At 42.5% G+C, this 17,745-nt stretch overlaps 1 protein-coding gene across 2 annotated transcripts in view; it reads right to left on the reverse strand.

Moving 5' to 3' along the window:
• Positions 1-271: 271 nt before the first annotated feature.
• Positions 272-17,745, reverse strand: part of PDE8A (phosphodiesterase 8A) — a 160,221-nt gene continuing 142,747 nt past the window's right edge. For both annotated transcript variants that reach the window (XM_040493557.1, XM_040493556.1), the window contains 2 exons: positions 2,233-2,362; positions 272-1,580 (listed from right to left, as the gene is read on the reverse strand). In XM_040493557.1, the coding sequence (XP_040349491.1) occupies positions 1,474-1,580; positions 2,233-2,362 (237 nt within the window). In that variant the 3' untranslated portion in view covers positions 272-1,473. The remainder of the gene's footprint in view (positions 1,581-2,232; positions 2,363-17,745) is intronic.

The following is a 17,745-nucleotide window of genomic DNA, read 5'->3' on the forward strand; positions in this document are numbered from 1 at the left end:
ACTGTGAAATCGTGACCCGAGCTGAAATCAAGAGTCAAGACACTCTACGGACTGAGCCACCCAGGTGCCCTGAAAAAGGGCCTCCCGAGGGGCCAGCCCTCCCAGCTGTGAATGGGTGAGAAGTTTTCAACGTATCATCTCTTCTTCTGTGACCCTGAAAAACTTAACTATTAATCTTCTCTGGAATATAAAGGTATCTTACTTATTTAGAGGGAGAAGAAATGAAATCGTGTTAAATATCCTAAAACTCCAAAGAAAAGGTGACGCGTGATTTCTTAAAAACAAATAGTTTAATTTCATTTTTATCTGGGAAAAAAATACAACTTTAAAATGAGGTGACAAGCACTCTGACATCATGTGTCATTTTTCACGGTACTACACTTAAGACGGAAGATACAGAACCTTTATAAATTTCTGGAATCGAAGATTCCCACCTCAGATGAAAACAGACTGGTTATAAAATGTCATTTCACTAAATATTCCATTTTTGTTCTCGCATAGGGAATATCTTGTAGAAACACTATAAAATAAGGCAGACTTTTGGGAATTCAATGATAAAATTTTAGGAAAAAAGTGTTAGGTCTTAATTTCATGTACTTTGGGGAGTACCAAGCTCATCAGATGGCTAGAGCAGTTTCAGAACTCTGGTTTCTATACAGGAGTCTCTCTCCTCTCATGCTCTAGACTCAGACTCCCCCCCCCCCCAAAAGACAGCTTTTCTCAATTAGCTTCAATCAGAAACGAGTTTAACATACACAAGTATTTCTGTAGTGCAGTAAAAATGTGTCATTTTATAGTCTTAATTTGCATTATGAAAATAAGTCTGTACACCCAAGTAATACATATTTAATGAATATGAATCATGTAATTTTGGTCATGGCATTTAAAGTTCGCTTTGGCTTTGAAGTATTTTAAAATTCATAGAAAATATTGAACTTCTAATAAAATAAATAAAACTTAATTGATATTAATCAACTTCAAAATTTCTTTAAGAATCAACTTCAAAATTTCTTTGTATTTTTCATTTGCTACTCAGTTTCAAAAGAGAAGTCACTTTCAGTAGTGTTCCAAAGTGAGTGATTGCACCTTCTATGATGTGAAAAAAGTTGCTAAAGCTCCGATTGCCGTTGGCTGTTCCTAAGTGCTGGACACGGTTGAGAGAAATTGTTTGCAACAAGAAATCCATCAATGTCGTCTGCAGGGTCACGCCAAGGTCGCTGTAAGGAAAGCCAGCGCCAACCCGTTCTCCTGTGACTTTCCGAAGAGGCCCCCCGCCGCCGGCCGGGTATGGACACTTGGTGGCGATGGCGTCAGCCGGTGGCTACGGGAGGCCAGCGATGTCCCCACGCGTGTTCACAGGCTCTGCAGCCTTGGGCCCTGTTCGCCCTAATACTGAAAGGACCGGGGATCTGGGTGCGTGCGGGAACCCCCGGCGCGCAGAGAGACGGAGCTTTGAACCGGCGGCGGGCCGCGCTATTCAGGGGGCGGCCGGAGGCTCCGCAGCTGCATCTCGTCCAGTCCTTTCCAGTATTTGAAGTTGTTGTCAAGATGCTGCATTAGCTCAGGCAGGTCGACAAAGGCTGGGGAGAAAGACAGGGATGTGACCCCCTCCCCGCCCCTGGTGACAAACGCGGGCTGAGCGGGGCGCGCGTTTAGAGGGACAGGTGACAGCAGGTGTTTGCAAGCCCCTGGACAAGCGGCTGGAGGGGCTGTGGGTTCCCGAGGCCAAGTCCCTATTCAATGCCCGGCAGCCCCTCCGAGACCACATGTGGACCGCCAGCTCTGGGAGGTGACGCAGGAGGGAGCGGATGTGCTAATGAGCATAAGGAGCACTGAAGGTGGGGGGGATAGGAAGACAGCGAGTCCCCACCTGTGGCCGTGACCAGGACTGGCTCTTCTGTCTCCCCCCAGCCTCCGGCCCTGCTTCACTTAACCATCCCCTCCCGCCTGTCCCACTGCCCTGTGGGCCGGTGGGGAACAATCGGCCGGAGAGGGCGAAGCTGCGGAGTCTGCCCACCGGACACCCGCACCCCTGCGGGAGGGGCAGTTAACCAGCGGGGCGCAGAGAGCGCCCCGGCCTCAGGGGCCCTCGGTGAGGCCTCATTTCTTCTCGTCGGTCCTCCTCGAAAGTCTAAGCCCGCAAACATGCTCTAGAACCAGATGCACTATCTGCTACTCAACACCCGGCTCCCCATTTCGTTACTGGGGGAAATGCGCTGTAAGAGGTCTTACCGTCCCAGGCATCAAACATGTCCGTGATGAAGTAGTCAATGAAAGAGATCTGGGATTTGGGGATGCTGCAGGTGTTTCTGTCAAAAACCGGCATCACCACGGGCAAGTCCTGCTGCTTCTCCTCATCCGTCTGTAAAGCAGAAAATGCCCAAATTTTGACGCTCTGCTGTGTGGGTCCACTTCGGAGCAGCCCTGCGGGGGGCCTCTCCAGGCAGCCCCCTGGAGCTCGCTGGGAGCAGCAGCCAGAACCCGGCCCGGCCACAGATAACAGGTGTCCCCAGAGCAAGGTGGTTCTGTGCCAGGAGGGCCCCAGGACCCCTTCCCAGCCCTCATTTCCAACACCTGGAGCCTCTTGCTGGAGCTCCTGTCAGATCCCCATGTGGACACACAGCAGCCGTCCTCCCACACCAGGCCTGCAATGGCGAGAAAGAAATCAACCCCCATCATAAAGAAGGGGCTGGTGGCTGCTTCTCACCTCAGGCCAATCATTTTATTTGAAAAGGTTATGAACACCCTTGAGATCCTTGAGGTTAAAAAAAACAACAACAACAAAAAAAACCCTCTGGGATGAACAGTTTTTATGTATATCCTGGAGAAAAAGGCAAGTTTATCTTGAAAGATACAAGGAAGCTTTAAGTCTCTTTTTTGCCAAAGTGTCCTGGAGGAGGGTGAGGGGATGTGTACAGTGAGGCAGGGGGGCTTCCTGGAGCCCAATGGGGACTCAAAGGGTCGTAGGTCACTGCTGGAGCCAGTTAAGGGCAGACAGCCACGTGAGGGGCAGGAGGACTGGAGGGGACCCCCAGCAGGTCAGTGACGTGGGGACAGGCTTGGTGGGGAGCTCAGAATGAACTGTGCAGGGCCGGGTGACAGGGGGCGGTGGCTGAAGGAGCTGCGGCCCCGGACGCCCCGGGAGGGGTGGAACCATCCCTCGGTCTTATACAGGCTCTGCCTAACCCCACTGTATTCGGGAAGAAACTGCAATTGAATGGCTTTAAATGTTCCAAGCCCTCATTCCCCGCCCCCCCCTGCCCCCATGGAAACACCAACCATCACCACACTGGCTAAAATAACCTAACAGGAACTCTGGAAACCAGTCAAAGGTCTACAGCAACCAAGTGAAAGCCCAGTCAAGAAAAGCCACATTCAAAATGGTAGCAAATGCCATGCTGTTTTTACTCACCCTTGCCCCACCCTGTCCCCTGCCCAGTTCCCAGCTGCTCCCCTTAAACTGGAGGGAGTAAAGCTGATCCTGTTTGCATGATTGTAACCTACCTGGCAGCTGCCCAAAGGACCAGCCTCTGTTTCACCTAACTCAGCTCTTGTGCTAAAGCAATGGCCGGGGGGGGGGGGGGGGGGAAGCGGCATGGGGTGACAGACACACATGCCTGGGGCAAGAGATCATGGGCGGAGACCTTCAGGATACCACGTGAGGCACCAAGGAGAAGCTGGGAGAAGATTCTGGGCAACTGCGACGTTCCAAAGCAGCTGTATATACTGTGGAAGGGAGAGGGCCCCACACAGGCCCAGACAAGACCTGGTCAGAAACGACCTGAGGGGAACTTGAGCCCGCAGGTGGGGCTGATCCCAGGGCCGGGAGAGTGCCCGGCTAATCAGTAAAGGACTTTCCCGGCAGGAAGCAAACTGCCAAGACTTGGAGAGGTGCCCCGGCCGCCAACAAATGTCCAATTTTCAACACAAGGCCAAAGAAAAGGGAGGAAATCAGCCTATTCAAAAGAAGAAGCTAGCAGAAGCTATCCCTGAAGAAGTACAGGCACTGGACTTACTGAACCAAGATTTTGAAACTCCCATCTTAAATATGCACGAAGAGCAATAGGAAAACATGGTCAAAGGGCTGCAGGAAATGAGGAAAATGATATATGAACAAAATAAGAATATCCACAAGGAGACAGAAATTACAAAAAAAGACCCAAACAGAAATTCTGGAACTGGGGAAAAAAAAAAAAAAAAAGGTTTAAAAACCTCATTAGAGAGATTCAACAGCAGATGTGAGCCAGCAGAAGAAACAAATCTGAAGACGGGACATATGAAATTATTGAGACTGAGGAGGAGAAAGAAAAAAGATGTGAAGAAAAGTGACAAGAGCTTAAGGGACTTATGGGATATTAAATGGACCAATAATATACATTATCAGAGTCCAGGAGAGCAAGAAAGGAGCAGACATTATTGGAAAAACAGCCGTAAACTGCTATCACTTGAAAACATACATCTCCCAAATCGAGAAACTTAACAACTCCAAATAGGATAAATCCCAAAGGAACCATATGGTGACACACTGTAACCCAACTGTCAAAAGCCAAAACTGAAGAATTTTAAAAGCAGGAAGAGAAAAGTGACTCATTGTAGGATATTCTCCGTAAGATGATGAGCTGATCTCTCAGGAGCAACACTGGAGGCTGGAGGTGGTGGAATGTTCATATAACGAGCTAAAAGACAGAACCTGTCAACGGGGAATTCTGGAACTAGCAAAACAAAACTGCTCTTCAAAAGTGAGGGAGATCCGCAGACACCCCCAGGTACCCAAGGTGCCAGTGCTCAGGAGCACTGATGTGGCTTATGGGAAATGCTACAGGGAATCTGTCAGGTTGATGGGAAAAGAAGCCAGAGGGTAACCCCAAGTCCTATGAAGATGTAAAAATATCTCCAGTAAAGGTAAACACATGTATCTCTTTTTGCGAAGCGTCTGTTAAAATATTTGGCCGTTTTAAATTAGGCGGCTGGTCTTTTTATTACGGAGCTATAGTTTCTGAATATAGTCGTTTGTCAGATAGGATTTGTGGGTATTTTCTTCCAGCAAGGCGTGCCTATTCATTTTCATAGCTGTGTTTAGATGAGCATAAGTCCTGAATTTTGATTCTCATTTCTCAACTTTTCTTTCTGTGGTGGTGGTGTTCTGTACGTAATAAACTTCTGTGCAATTCTAAACGACCAAGACTGTTCTCTTATGTTTTTCTTTAAAAGCTTTATGGTTTAAGGTTTTGTATTTAGGTCTGTGATCCACTGTGAAATCGTATTTCTCTGGTATGAGGTAGAAGTTGTGGTTCATTTTTGTTGGAAGAGATATCTCAGTATTCCAACACCACCTGCTGAAAAAATTTTTCCTTTCCTCACTGTTTATATAGATGTGGTCTATTTCTGGGACCTCTACTCTGTTCCATCATGTATCTGATATCTTTATGCCGGTGCCACACTGGCTTACTTTAAGCTCTAAAGCCAAACGGTGTAAATTTTCCAATGTTTTCAAGTTTGCTTTGCTTATTCAAGGTCCTTCACATTTCCATATACATTTTAGAATCCGTTTGTCAATTTCTGCAAACAACAACAAAACTTTCCCCAAACAACAAAACAACCCTGCTGGCATTTTTATTGGAATTGTATTGATGTATACACATCAATTTGGAGGAAGCTGTACCTTAACAACACTGAGCCTTCCAATCTGTAGACTTAGCATATCTCTACATTTTCGCAGGTGTTCTTTTTAAATTCTCAGTGATATTTTGTGGTTTTCAGTGTAAAGGACTGGAGTTCTTTTGTTAAATTTATTCCGAGATTTTTTATTACCATGTAAATGGGATTTCGCATTTAGTTTCATTGTCCCAGTGTTTTGGGCTACCCTATAAAATACAACTATATAACGAGCTTGTCTTATGACGTTGCTAAATCAAATCCTTATTAATGGTATTCATTGTTTTGTACACTCCTTAGAGCTCTCACTATAAAAAAAAAATCATGTCATTTCTGCAAATAGGAAAAAATTTCTTTCTATTCTTCGTACCTTTCTCCTCTTGCTTTACTGCACTGACTAGGGCAGCCGATACAGTGTTCAACAGAAGTGGTTCCCTTCCCTGGTTTCCAACCTTGAGAAGGTATTCAGTATTTCACCATTAAGTATAATGTCAGCTGTTAAGTGTTTGTAGCTGCCCTTTTTAAGGTTAAGTTCCCTTCTATTCCTGGTCTGCTAAGTCTCTTTTTGATGAACCAATGTTCTATTTTGGCAAATGCTTCTTCTGCATGTATTAACATGTTTTTTTTTCCCTGCCTTTAATTAGCATGTGATTATTGATTTTTCTGATACTAAGTCGACCTTGAATTCTTGGGGAAAAGCTCTAATTTATGATGAGATAGAATCCTTTTTATATACCGCTCAATTAAGTATCTCTGCATCTGCGTTCATGATATAGGATACAAGGGACTGTGGTTGTCTCCTGGTATTGTCCTTGTCAGGTTTAGGTAGCAGAATAATGGCTTCATAAAATGAGTTGCAAAGTATTCCCACATTCTCTATATTCTAATATAATTTGGTAAGACTGGCATTATTTCCTCCCTAAATGTTTGACACAATTCCTCAATGAGACCTTTTGTGCCTGGAATTTTCTTTGTGGGAAAATCTTTAATAGTAATTTTTTTTTTTAAATTTTTAAGGTTTATTCATTTTTCAGAGACAGAGAGAGACAAAGTGTGAGTGGGGAAGGGGCAGAGAGAGAGGGAGACAGAACCCAAAGCAGGCTCCCGGCTCCCAGCTGTCAGCACACAGCCCAAGGCGGGGCTCGAACTCACAAACCGCAAGATCATGACCTGAGCTGAAGTTGGACACTTAACCGACTGAGCCACCCAGATGCCCTGTAAATTTTGATAAAGAATTTAACACAGGCCTTCACAGGTTATTCCTCTATCTTGTCAGTTTGGGTAAACTATAGTTTAGAGGGAATTTTTCCATCTCATTTAAGTTGTCAAATTTGTTGGTATAAAGTTCACAATTAAAAAAAATTATCCTTTTAATACTGTAAGATTTATTATGACAATACCTCTTTCATTCCTGATATTGGCAATCTGTGTGTTCTCTGTTTCTCCTTGATCATTCTAGCTAGGTAGTGGCAAATTTTGTTAATTTTCTCAAAGAATCCATTTTGGCTCTGTTAATTTTTTCTGTTTTCTCCATTTCCTCATTTTTTGCTCTTACATTTATAACTTTCTTTTTTGTCTTTTTTAGGTTTTTTTTAATGTTTTTATTTTTGAGAGAGAGAGTGCGTGCGAGCCGGGGAGGGGCAGATGGAGAGGAAACACAGAATCCAAAGCAGACTCCAGGCTCTGAGCTGTCAGCACAAAGCCCGACATGGGGCTCGAACTTATAAAATGTGAGATCATGACCTGAGCCAAAGTCAGATGCTTAACCAACTGAGCCACCCAGGCGCCCCAGTCTTAAGTGAAATCCAAGTCATTAACTTTAGGGCCTTTTCTTTTCATGTTTTTTCATCATATGTGTACTCTTTAATCCCCAGCCCCTCTTTCCCCTTCTCTGGTAACCATCAGTTTGTTCTCTGTAGTTAAGAGTCTATTTCTTGGTCTTTTACCTTTGCTTGTTTTGTTCCTTAAAATCCACGTATGAACGAGATCATAAGGTATCTTTCTCTGATTTCACTTAGCATTATACCGTCCAGCTCTACCCATGTTGTCACAAATGGCAAGATTTCTTTTTTTATGTCTGAATAATATTCTTGTGTGTGTGTGTGTGTGTGTGTGTGACCTCATCTTTATCCTCACCAATTGATGGGACATGTGGGCTGCTTCTGTAATTTGGCTATTGTAAATAATGCTGCAATACACATAGGGTGCGTATGTCCCTCTAAATGAGTATTTTTTTGTATTTTGTGGGTAGTTTTTAAAGGAAACTTTATTCTGTTTTCCACAGTGGCCACACCAGTTTGCATTCCTACCAACAGTGCAAGAGAATCCTTTTTTTTGCCACATCCTCACCAAGACTTGTTGGTTCTTGTGTTTTTGATTCCAGCTGTTCTGACAGGTGTGAGGTGGTATCTCATTGTAGTTGTGATTTGCATTTCCCTGATGGTGAGTGATGTTGAGCCTCTTTTCATGGGTCAGCTGGCCGTCTGTATGTCTTCGGAGAAATGCCTGTTCATGTCTTCTGCCCATTTTTTAATTGCATTATTCGATTTTTTGGTTATTGAGTTGTATCAGTTCTCTATATATTTTGGATACTAGCCCTTCATTGGATATATCACTTGCAGATATCTCCTCCCACTCAGTAGGGTGCCTTTCAGTTTTGTTGTTTCCTTTGCTGTACAGAAACTTTTAATGTTGCTACAGTCACAATAGTTTATTTTTACTTTTATTTCCCTTGCCTTAGGAGGCATCTCTAGAAAAATGTGGCTATGATCAATGTCAGAGATTACTGCCTGTGCTCTCTTCAAGGATTTTTAGGATTTCAGGTCTCACATTTAAGTCTTTAATCCACTTTGAGGGTTTTTTTTTGTATATAGTGAAAGAAAGTGGTCCAGTTTCATTCTTTTACATGGGCTGTCCAGTTTTTCCAACACCATTTGTTGAACATTTTTTTCCCATTGGATATTCTTTTCTGCTTTGGAGATTGACCACATAATTGTGGGTTTATTTCTGGGTTTTCTGTTTTGTTCCATTGATCTACATGTCTATTTTTATGCCAGTGCCATACTATTTTGATTACTACAGACTTGTAATATAACTTGAAATCCAAAATTGTGATGCCTCCAGCTTTGCTCTTCCTGTTCAAGATTTCTTTGGCTACTAGGAGAGTTTTGTGGCTCCATACAAATTTTAGGACTGTGTTCTAGTTCTGTGAAAAATGCTGTTGATATTTTGATAGGGATTGCACTAAATCTGTAGATTGCTTTGGGTAGTATCGGCATGTAACAAATATTTGTCCTTCCAACCCATAAGCATGGAGTGTCTTTCCATTTCTTTGTGTTGTCTTCAATATGTTCCACAAGTGTTTTATTGTTTTTGGAGTACAGGTCTTTTGCCTCTTTGGTTAAGTTTATTCCTAGATATTTTATTGTTTTTGGTGCAGCTGTAAATGGGATTTTCTTAGGGCCTTTTCTATAATAATAAATTAAGATTGTAACTATCCCTTTAATCATTGTTTTAGTTGCATCCTATAATTTTGATCGATTTTCATTATCATTTCTTTTTAATGTTTATTTTTGAGAGAGAGAGAGAGAGAGAGAGAGAGAGAGAGAGAGAGAATGTGAGTGGGGGAGGGGCAGAGAGAGAAAGAGGGAGACACAGAATCCGAAGCAGGCTCCAGGATCTGAGCTGTCAGCACAGACCCCGACGTGGGGCTCAAACCCACGAACCTCGAGATCATAACCTGAGCCGAAGTTGGACGCTTAACTGACTGAGCCACCAAGGCACCCCCATTATCATTTAATTGTAAATATTTTCAAATTTCCCTTGTTATCTGACACATGGACTATTCAGAAGTGTGTTGTACAATTTCCAAATATTTGGCATTTACCTAGATATGTTACTGATTTCTGATTTAATTCCTATGTGGCCAGGGAATATATTCTGTATGATTTCAGTTCTTTTAAATGTACTGAATTATTTCTGTGGCCCCAACGTATGATGTATGCCGGTGAACATATCATGCATACTTAATGCATATTCTGCCCACTTAGGGTGTAGGGTTTTATGAATATTTAACTAAGGTAAGGTGATTGATTGTGGATTATCTGCTTTTACTGGTATTTTAATCTGGATGTGCTATCAATTGCTGAAAGAGGGTGTTAAAATCTCCAACTATGATTATAGAGTTGTCTGCTTCTCTGCCAGTTCTGCTTCATTTATTTGAAGTTCTGTTATTATGCACACTGACGATTATCATGCTTTCCTATAGAGCTGACCCTTTAATCGATATGAAGTGTCCAGTTTATCTCTGGTAATATTTTCATCCTGATGTCTATTTTGTCTGAGATTAACACAGCCGTTCCAGTCTTTTTATATTTAAAATTTGCATGATATATCTTTTTCCATTCATTTCTGTCTTTGCATGTATCCTTTATATTTTAAGTGTGTCTTTGGTAGATCACATGTAGTCAGTTGGCTTTAAAAAAAACCCCATTTTGATGAACTCTTTGTGTTTAGTCTACTAACTTTTAATCTAAGTACTGATGTGATTAGCATTAGGGCTACCATTTTACCCCCCCCCCCATTCCTGTTTCTCTTTTCCTGCCACTTTTGTATGTTTTAATATATTTTAGAGTTCCATTATATCTATTAACTACTAAGCAACACAGGTTGCTCTACAGATTACCATATATATCCTTCACTTTTTAGTCTACTCGGCTAATAGATATTTTTAAGTTTTTTTGAGAAAGAGGGTATGCGAATGGGGGAAGGGGGGCAGAGAGAGAGAGAGAGAGAGAGAATATCTTAAGCAGACTCCACGTTTAGTGCAGAGCCCAACACAGGGCTCGATCCCACGACTCTGGGATCATGCCCTGAGCCGAAATCAAGAGTCAGATGTTCAACAGACTGAGCCCCCCAGGCGGCCCCGAGCTATCCTTGTAACTAGCACTCATGTAGGATTTAGAAACCTTGCATCCGTGCACTTTTACTTTTCCCATCTTTTATGTTACAGCTGTCACATGTACTCTACAATGCAATGTTTTCACTTCTGCTGGAAATAGTCCTGTGTATTTAGAGACATTAAGAGAAGAAAAAAAAACTTCTATTTGCCATTTTAAAAAGTGTTTCTTGTTTTTTAATTGAGGTATAATTGACATACAACATGATTCCAAGCTGGTATATACTACAAAATGCTCCCCACAATAAGTCAACATCCTCCACCACACATAGTTACAGAATTTCTTTTTCTTGTGATGAGAACTTTTAGGAGCTACTCTCTTATACACAATACAGTATTAACTACAGACGCCATACTGTACATTGAATCCCCGTGACTTATTTTATAACTGCAAGTTTGTACATTTTGACTCCTTTCATCCATTTCTAGTTTAGGCATCTAGGCATCCATTACTAGTTGCCTACCCTGGCAACTAGTAATCTGTTGTCTGTATCTATGAACTCTTTTTTTTTTTTTTTTAAAGATTCTAATAAGTGAGATCATACAGTACTTGTCTTTCTGTCTGATTGATTTTCACTCAGCATAATGCCTTTAGGGTCTGTCCATGTTGTTGCAAATGGCAAGATTTTATTCTTTTTTAAGGCTGAATAATATTCCAGTGTGTGTGTGTGTGTGTACACACACACCACTTCTTCTTTATCCATTCATCTATCAATGGACACTTGGGTTGCTTCCATATTTTAGCTATTGTAAATAATGGTGCAGTGAGCATGGGGTGCATGTATCTTTACAAGTTAGTATTTTCCTGTTCTTTGGGTAAATACCAAGTAGTGCAATTCTTGGATCACAGGGTAATTCTATTTATATAATTTTTTGAAGAATATCCATACTGTTTTCCACAGTAGCTACCCTAGTTTGCATTCCCACCCACAGCGCAAGATGGTTCTTCTTTCTCCACATCCTTGTCAACACTGCTTGTATTCTTGATTTTAGCCATTCTGACAGGTGTGAAGTGATAGCTCATTGTAGTTGTGATTTGCATTTCCCTGATGATGAGTGATTGTTGAGCCTCTTTTCATGTGTCTCTTGGCCATCTGGATGTCTTCTTTGTGGAGAAATGTCTGTTCATGTCATCTTCTCATTTTTAATTTTTTTTTCAACGTTTATTTATTTTTGGGACAGAGAGAGACAGAGCATGAACGGGAGGGGCAGAGAGAGAGGGAGACACAGAATCGGAAACAGGCTCCAGGCTCTGAGCCATCAGCCCAGAGCCCGACGCGGGGCTTGAACTCACGGACCTTGAGATCGTGACCTGGCTGAAGTCGGACGCTTAACCGACTGCGCCACCCAGGCGCCCCCATCTTCTCATTTTTAAATTGCATTATTTGATTTTTGGGTATTGAGTTGTATCAGTTCTTTATAGATTTTAGTTACTAAGCCTTTATCAGATGTCATTTGCAAATATCTCCTCCCATTTAGTAGGTTGCCTTTTAGTTTTGTTGATTGTTTTCTTTGCTCTGCAAAGAAATTTTGATGTAGTCCCAATAGTTTATTTTTGCTTTTGTTTCATAGGAGACATAACAAGAAAAATGTAATGACTGATATCAGACTACTTGCTGTGCTCTATGATTTCTATGGTTTCAAGTCTCACAAGTCTCTGTGTACAGTGAAAGAAAGTGGTCCAGTTTCATTCTTTTGCCTCCTTTGTCATAGATTAACTGATCATGTAATCGTGGGTTTATTTCTGGGTTCTCTATTGTGTTCCATTCATCTATATGTCTACTTTGGTCCTAGTACCCTACCGTTTTAATCATCACAGCTTTGTAGTATATCTTGATGTCTGGGACTGTGATACCTCCAGTTTTGTTCTTTTTCAAGGCTGCTTTGGCTATCCAGGGTCTTTTGTAGTTCCATACACATTTTAGGCATATTTGTTCTCATTATGTGATAATGCAATCCTTAGCAAAATACCAACAGCATTTAAGTCTGTAGATTGTTTTGGGTAGTGTGGGCAGTTGAACAATATTTTTCCAATCCATGAGCATGGAGTATCTTTCTGTTTTTGTCATCTTCAACTTCTTTTATCAGTGTTCTACACTTTCCAGAATACAGGTTTGTCACTTCCCTGGTTTATTCCTAGGGATTTAATTCTTTTAGATGCAATTACGAATGGGATTGTTTTCTCAATTTCTCTTTCTGCTACCTCATTTAGTGTACAGAACTGCAGTGGCTTTCTGTATATTGATTTTGTATCCTGTAACCTTACTGAATTCATTTACCAGTTCTAGTAGTTTTTTTGGTGGTCTTAAGGGTTTTCTATAAAAAGTATGTCATCTGCAAAAAGTGAAAGTTTTACTTCTCTCTTACCAATGTGGATGCATTTTCTTTCTTTTCGTTGTCTGCTGCAGCTACGACTTCCAGTACTGTATTGAATAAAAGTGGTGCAAGGGGACATCCTTGTCTTGGTTCCTGATCGTAGGGGAAAAGTTCTCAGTTTTTCATCATGGAGTATGAAGTTAGCTGGGGTTAATATACGGCCTTTATTATGTTGAGGTAGGTTCCCTCTAGATATACTCTGTTGAGGGTTTTTATCATGAATGGATACTGTAGTCTGTCAAATGCTTTTTCTGCCATCTATTGAAATGAACATGATTTTTATTCTTTCCCTTGTTGATAATGATGCATCGCATTGATTGATTTGCGAATGTTGAACCACCCTCGCAACCCAGGAATAAATCCCACCTGACTGTGGTAAATAATTTTTTTAATGTATTGTTCGATTTGGTTTGCTAATATTTTGTTGAGGGTTTTTACACCTACTGGCCTGTAGTTCTTTTTGGAGTTTTGTATCTTTTTGTATCTTTATCTAGTTTTGGTATCAGGGTAATGCTGGCCTCATAGAATCAATTTGGAAGCTTTCCTTCCTCTTCTGTTTTTGGAATAGTATGAAAAGAACAGGTATTCACCGTTCTTGAAATATTTGGTAGAATTCACCTGTGAAGCTCTCTGGTCCTGGACTTTTGTTTGGAATTTTTTGATTACTGATTCAATTTTAATGCTGGTAATCACTGTTCAAATTTTCTATTTCTTCTGGTTCAGTTTTGGTAGGTGATGTTTCTAGGGATTTATCCACTTCTTCTAAGTTGTCCAATTTTTTGGCATATAATTTTCCATATTCTCTTATAATGCTTTGTATTTCTATGTTGTTGGCTATCTCCTCTTTCATTAAAAATGATTTTTTTAATGTTTATTTTTGAGAGAGACAGAGCGCAAGGTGGGGGGCAGAGAGAGGGAAACACACAGAATCTGAAGCAGGCTCCAGGTTCTGAGCCGTTAGCACAGGGCCCAACATGGGGCTCAAACCCACTAACTGTGAGACCACAGGTGAGCTGAAGTTGGATACCTAACCGACTGACCCACCAGGCGCCCCTCCCTGCCCCCCCCACCCCATCTCCTCTTTCATTTCTGATTTTATTTGAAAAAAACATTTTTTTCTTTCTGAGGCATTTGGCTAAAGGTATATCAATTTTGTCGATCTTATCAAATCAGCAACTCCTGGTTTCATTGATGAGTTCTATTGCTTTTTAGTTTCTATTTCATTTATTTCTGCTCCAATCTATTATTTCCTTCCTTCTACTGTCTTGGGGCTTTGTTTGCTGTTCCTTCTCTAGCTCCTTTATGTGTAAGGTTAGGTTGTGTGAAATTTTTGTTTCTTGAGGTAGGCCTGTATTGCTATAAACTTCCCTCTTTGAACAGTTTTTGCTGCACCTTAAAGACTTTGAACCACTGTGTTTTTCATTTGTTTCCATGGGTGTTTTGATTTCCTCTTTCATTTTTTTGGTTGACCCATTCACTGTTTAGTAGTATATTTAACTGCCATGTATTTGTGCTCTTTCCAGATTTTCTCCTGTGGTTGATTTCTAGTGTCATAGCATTGTGGTCAGAACAGCTTTGATCTTTTTGAGTTCGTGGAGACTAGTTTTGTGGCCCAATATGTGATCTATTCTGGAGAATGTTCCATATGCACTTGAAAAGAATGTGTATTGTTTTAGGATGGAATGTTCTGAGTAAGTCTGTTAGGACCATCTGGTCAAATGTGTCAATCAGCCATGGTTTCCTTGTTGATGTCTGTCTATTGATGTAAGTTCCAGTTAAAGTCCCCTACTATTACTGTGTCACTGTTGATTTCTTCCTTTATGTTTGTTATCAGCTGCTTTATGTGCTCCCATGTTGGATGCATAAATATTTACAATTATTTTATTTTCTTGTTGGATTGTTCCCCTTCGGACTATGTAGTGTCCTTCTTTGTTTCTTGTTATGATCTTTAATTTTTTTAATGTTTATTTTTGATAGAGAGGGAGGGGAAGAGAGAGAGGGAGACAGAGGATCCGAAGCGGGCTCTGTGTTATCAGTGCAGTGTCTGATGTGGGGCTTGAACCCACAAACTTCAAGATCATGATCTGAGCCCAAGTTGGGCGCTTAACTGACTGAGCCCTCCAGGCACGCCTACAATCTTTATTTTAAAGCCTATTTTGTCTGATATAAGTATTGCTACCCTGGTTTTCTTTTCACTTCCATTTGCATGATATGTGTCTCTTGTAGACAGCATATAGATGGGCCTTGACTTTTCATCCCATGTCTTTTGATTGGAGCATTTAGTCCATTTACATTCAAAGTAATTATTAGGTGTGTACTTATTGCCATTTTGTTACTTATTTTATGGTTGTTTTTGTGGTTTTCTCTGTTTCTTTGCTTGCTCACTTATGGTTTGCTGGCTTTTTTTTTTTTTTTAACGTTTATTTATTTTTGGGACAGAGAGAGACAGAGCATGAACGGGGGAGGGGCAGACAGAGAGGGAGACACAGAATCGGAAGCAGGCTCCAGGCTCTGAGCCATCAGCCCAGAGCCCGACGTGGGGCTCGAACTCACAGACCTTGAGATCGTGACCTGAGCCAAGTCGGACGCTTAAACGACTGAGCCACCCAGGCGCCCCGCTGGCTTTCTTTACTGATACACTTGGATGCCTTTCTCTTTATTTTTTGCATATCTATTACCAGTTTTTGATTTGTGGTTACCATTAGGTTACATATAACACCTTATGCATATAGCCGTCTATATTAAGTTGATGGTTGCTTCAGTTTGAACCCATTCAAAAAGCACTACATTTTTATTCCTCTCTCCCCCACATCTTAGGTATATGGTGTCATACTTCACACCCTTTTATTTTGTGAATCCATCGACCAATCTTTATAGATATACTTAACATACTGCTTTTGTGCTTCCTACAGAGCTTACTCTTGCTTTATGGTCCTTCCTTTCCACTCAGAGTCCCCTTTAACATTCCTTGTAAGGCTGCTTTAGTGGTGATGAATTCCTTTGTGTGTCTGAGTAAGTCCTTATCTCTCCTATTCTGAATGATTGATTTGCTGGATAGAGTATTCTAGGGTGCAGGGTTTTTTTTTTTTTTTCTTCTTTCTGTCAATATATCATGCCACCCTCTTCTGATTTGCAACGTTTCTGCTGAAAAATCAGCTGGTAGCCTTCAGGGGTTTTTTTCCCCTGTATGTAACTGTTTCCTTGTGCTGCTTTAAAAATGGTCTTATCACTACTTTTCGACATTTTAATTACTACGTGTCTTGGTGTGGGCCTCCTTGGGTTGATTCTGCTGCAGGTTCTCTGAGCCTCGTGGATCTGGGTTTTTGTTTCCTTCCCCAGATTTGAGAAGTCTCCGGCTATTTCTTCAGATACATTTTCTGCCCCCCTTTCTCTCTCTCTCCTCCTCCTGGGGTCCCTATAATGCAAATGTTACTACGTTTGCTGGCGTTGCTGAGTTCCCTTAATCTATTCTCATTTTTATGAGTCTTTTTTTTTTCTTTCTCTTGTTCGGCTTGATTGCTTTCCATTCCTCTGTCCTCCAGGTTGCTGATCTGTTCTTCTGCTTCCTCTGTTTACTCTAGTGTATTTTTAATTTCGGTTATTGAGTTACCTCTGATTGGTTGTTTTCTATTTCTTTGTTGAGGGTCTCCCCGAGGTCCTCCACTCTCAAGTCCAGTGAGCGTCTTTATTCCCGCTACTTTGAATTCTCTATCAGGCAGAGTATCTGTGTGACATCTCTTGCTGTGATTTTGTCCTGTTCTTTCATTTGGGACACGCTCCTGTCTTGTGTTGTCTAGCTCTCTGTGTTTGGAAATTCAGCTACGCCTCCTGCTCTCGAAAGGAGTGGCCTCATGAAGACGAGGTCCTGTGGTGCCTGTCCCCTGTTCCCCGGGACCTGGCGCCGGAGGGTGTCTCCTGTGCGTGTGTGGCTATGCCGCATTTGCCACCAGTCCAGTCATCTGCAATGGCTCTCTGCCTGTTGTGGGCAGGGTCCGGTCCCCGTGTTGTTGGTGGGCCTGTCTGGAGTTGCCTCCGACTCGAGTTGGGTCAGACCACTGCTGGGGCCACGGTTGAACAGGCATGTGTGGTTTTTTTTCCTCCTCCCCCTGGGGCAGGAGTCCCTTTGAGGGAGTCACTTGGAGGCGGTGCTGCCCCCCGTCCAGGCTGCTTGCACACTGCCACGTTCACGGTGCCGCTCTCGACGGGCTCCCGCTGAAGGCGAGTTGTTGGGGGCGGGGGCAGGTGTGCAGAACACAGAGGCCAGGTGCACGGTGTCGGCAAGGTTTGTGCCTGGTCTGCTGTAGGAGGGGACCTGGAGCCACTCTGGAAAACCAGTGAGGCTGGGTTGGAGGGGGTGCATCTGCAGCACGCAGGGTTGGGGGTGGAGAGTGTTCCCACCGAGCTGGTTCTCACCGGCGTCTGGTGTATCTAGGCTGAGGGGCAGGGCAAGAAAACGGTGCCCGCCAGCTCTTTTGTTTTCGGGGTTTTCCAAAGACCCCTGCCCGTCCAGCACGGGTTCTGAGACTAGTAAACAAACCCCAGGCACTCTTCAAACTGCTGTGTCTATGCTGGACCTCAACGGGGCTGTTTCTTTCACTGTTTCTGTCAGGTCGGGGGTTCAGTTTCTGATGGCGGTCTGCCCGTCTCAGAGCCAGGACTTGAGAAGTGAAACCTCTGGTTTCAAAGCCAAATGTCAGGGGGACTCGTCTTCTCGCCGTGGGTCTCCCCGTCTCCGTGCCCGTGGTGTCCCTCCCTCG

Source organism: Herpailurus yagouaroundi, unplaced genomic scaffold, assembly GCF_014898765.1.
Source record: "Herpailurus yagouaroundi ecotype Mexico unplaced genomic scaffold, PumYag 185, whole genome shotgun sequence".
Taxonomy (NCBI): domain Eukaryota; kingdom Metazoa; phylum Chordata; class Mammalia; order Carnivora; family Felidae; genus Herpailurus; species Herpailurus yagouaroundi.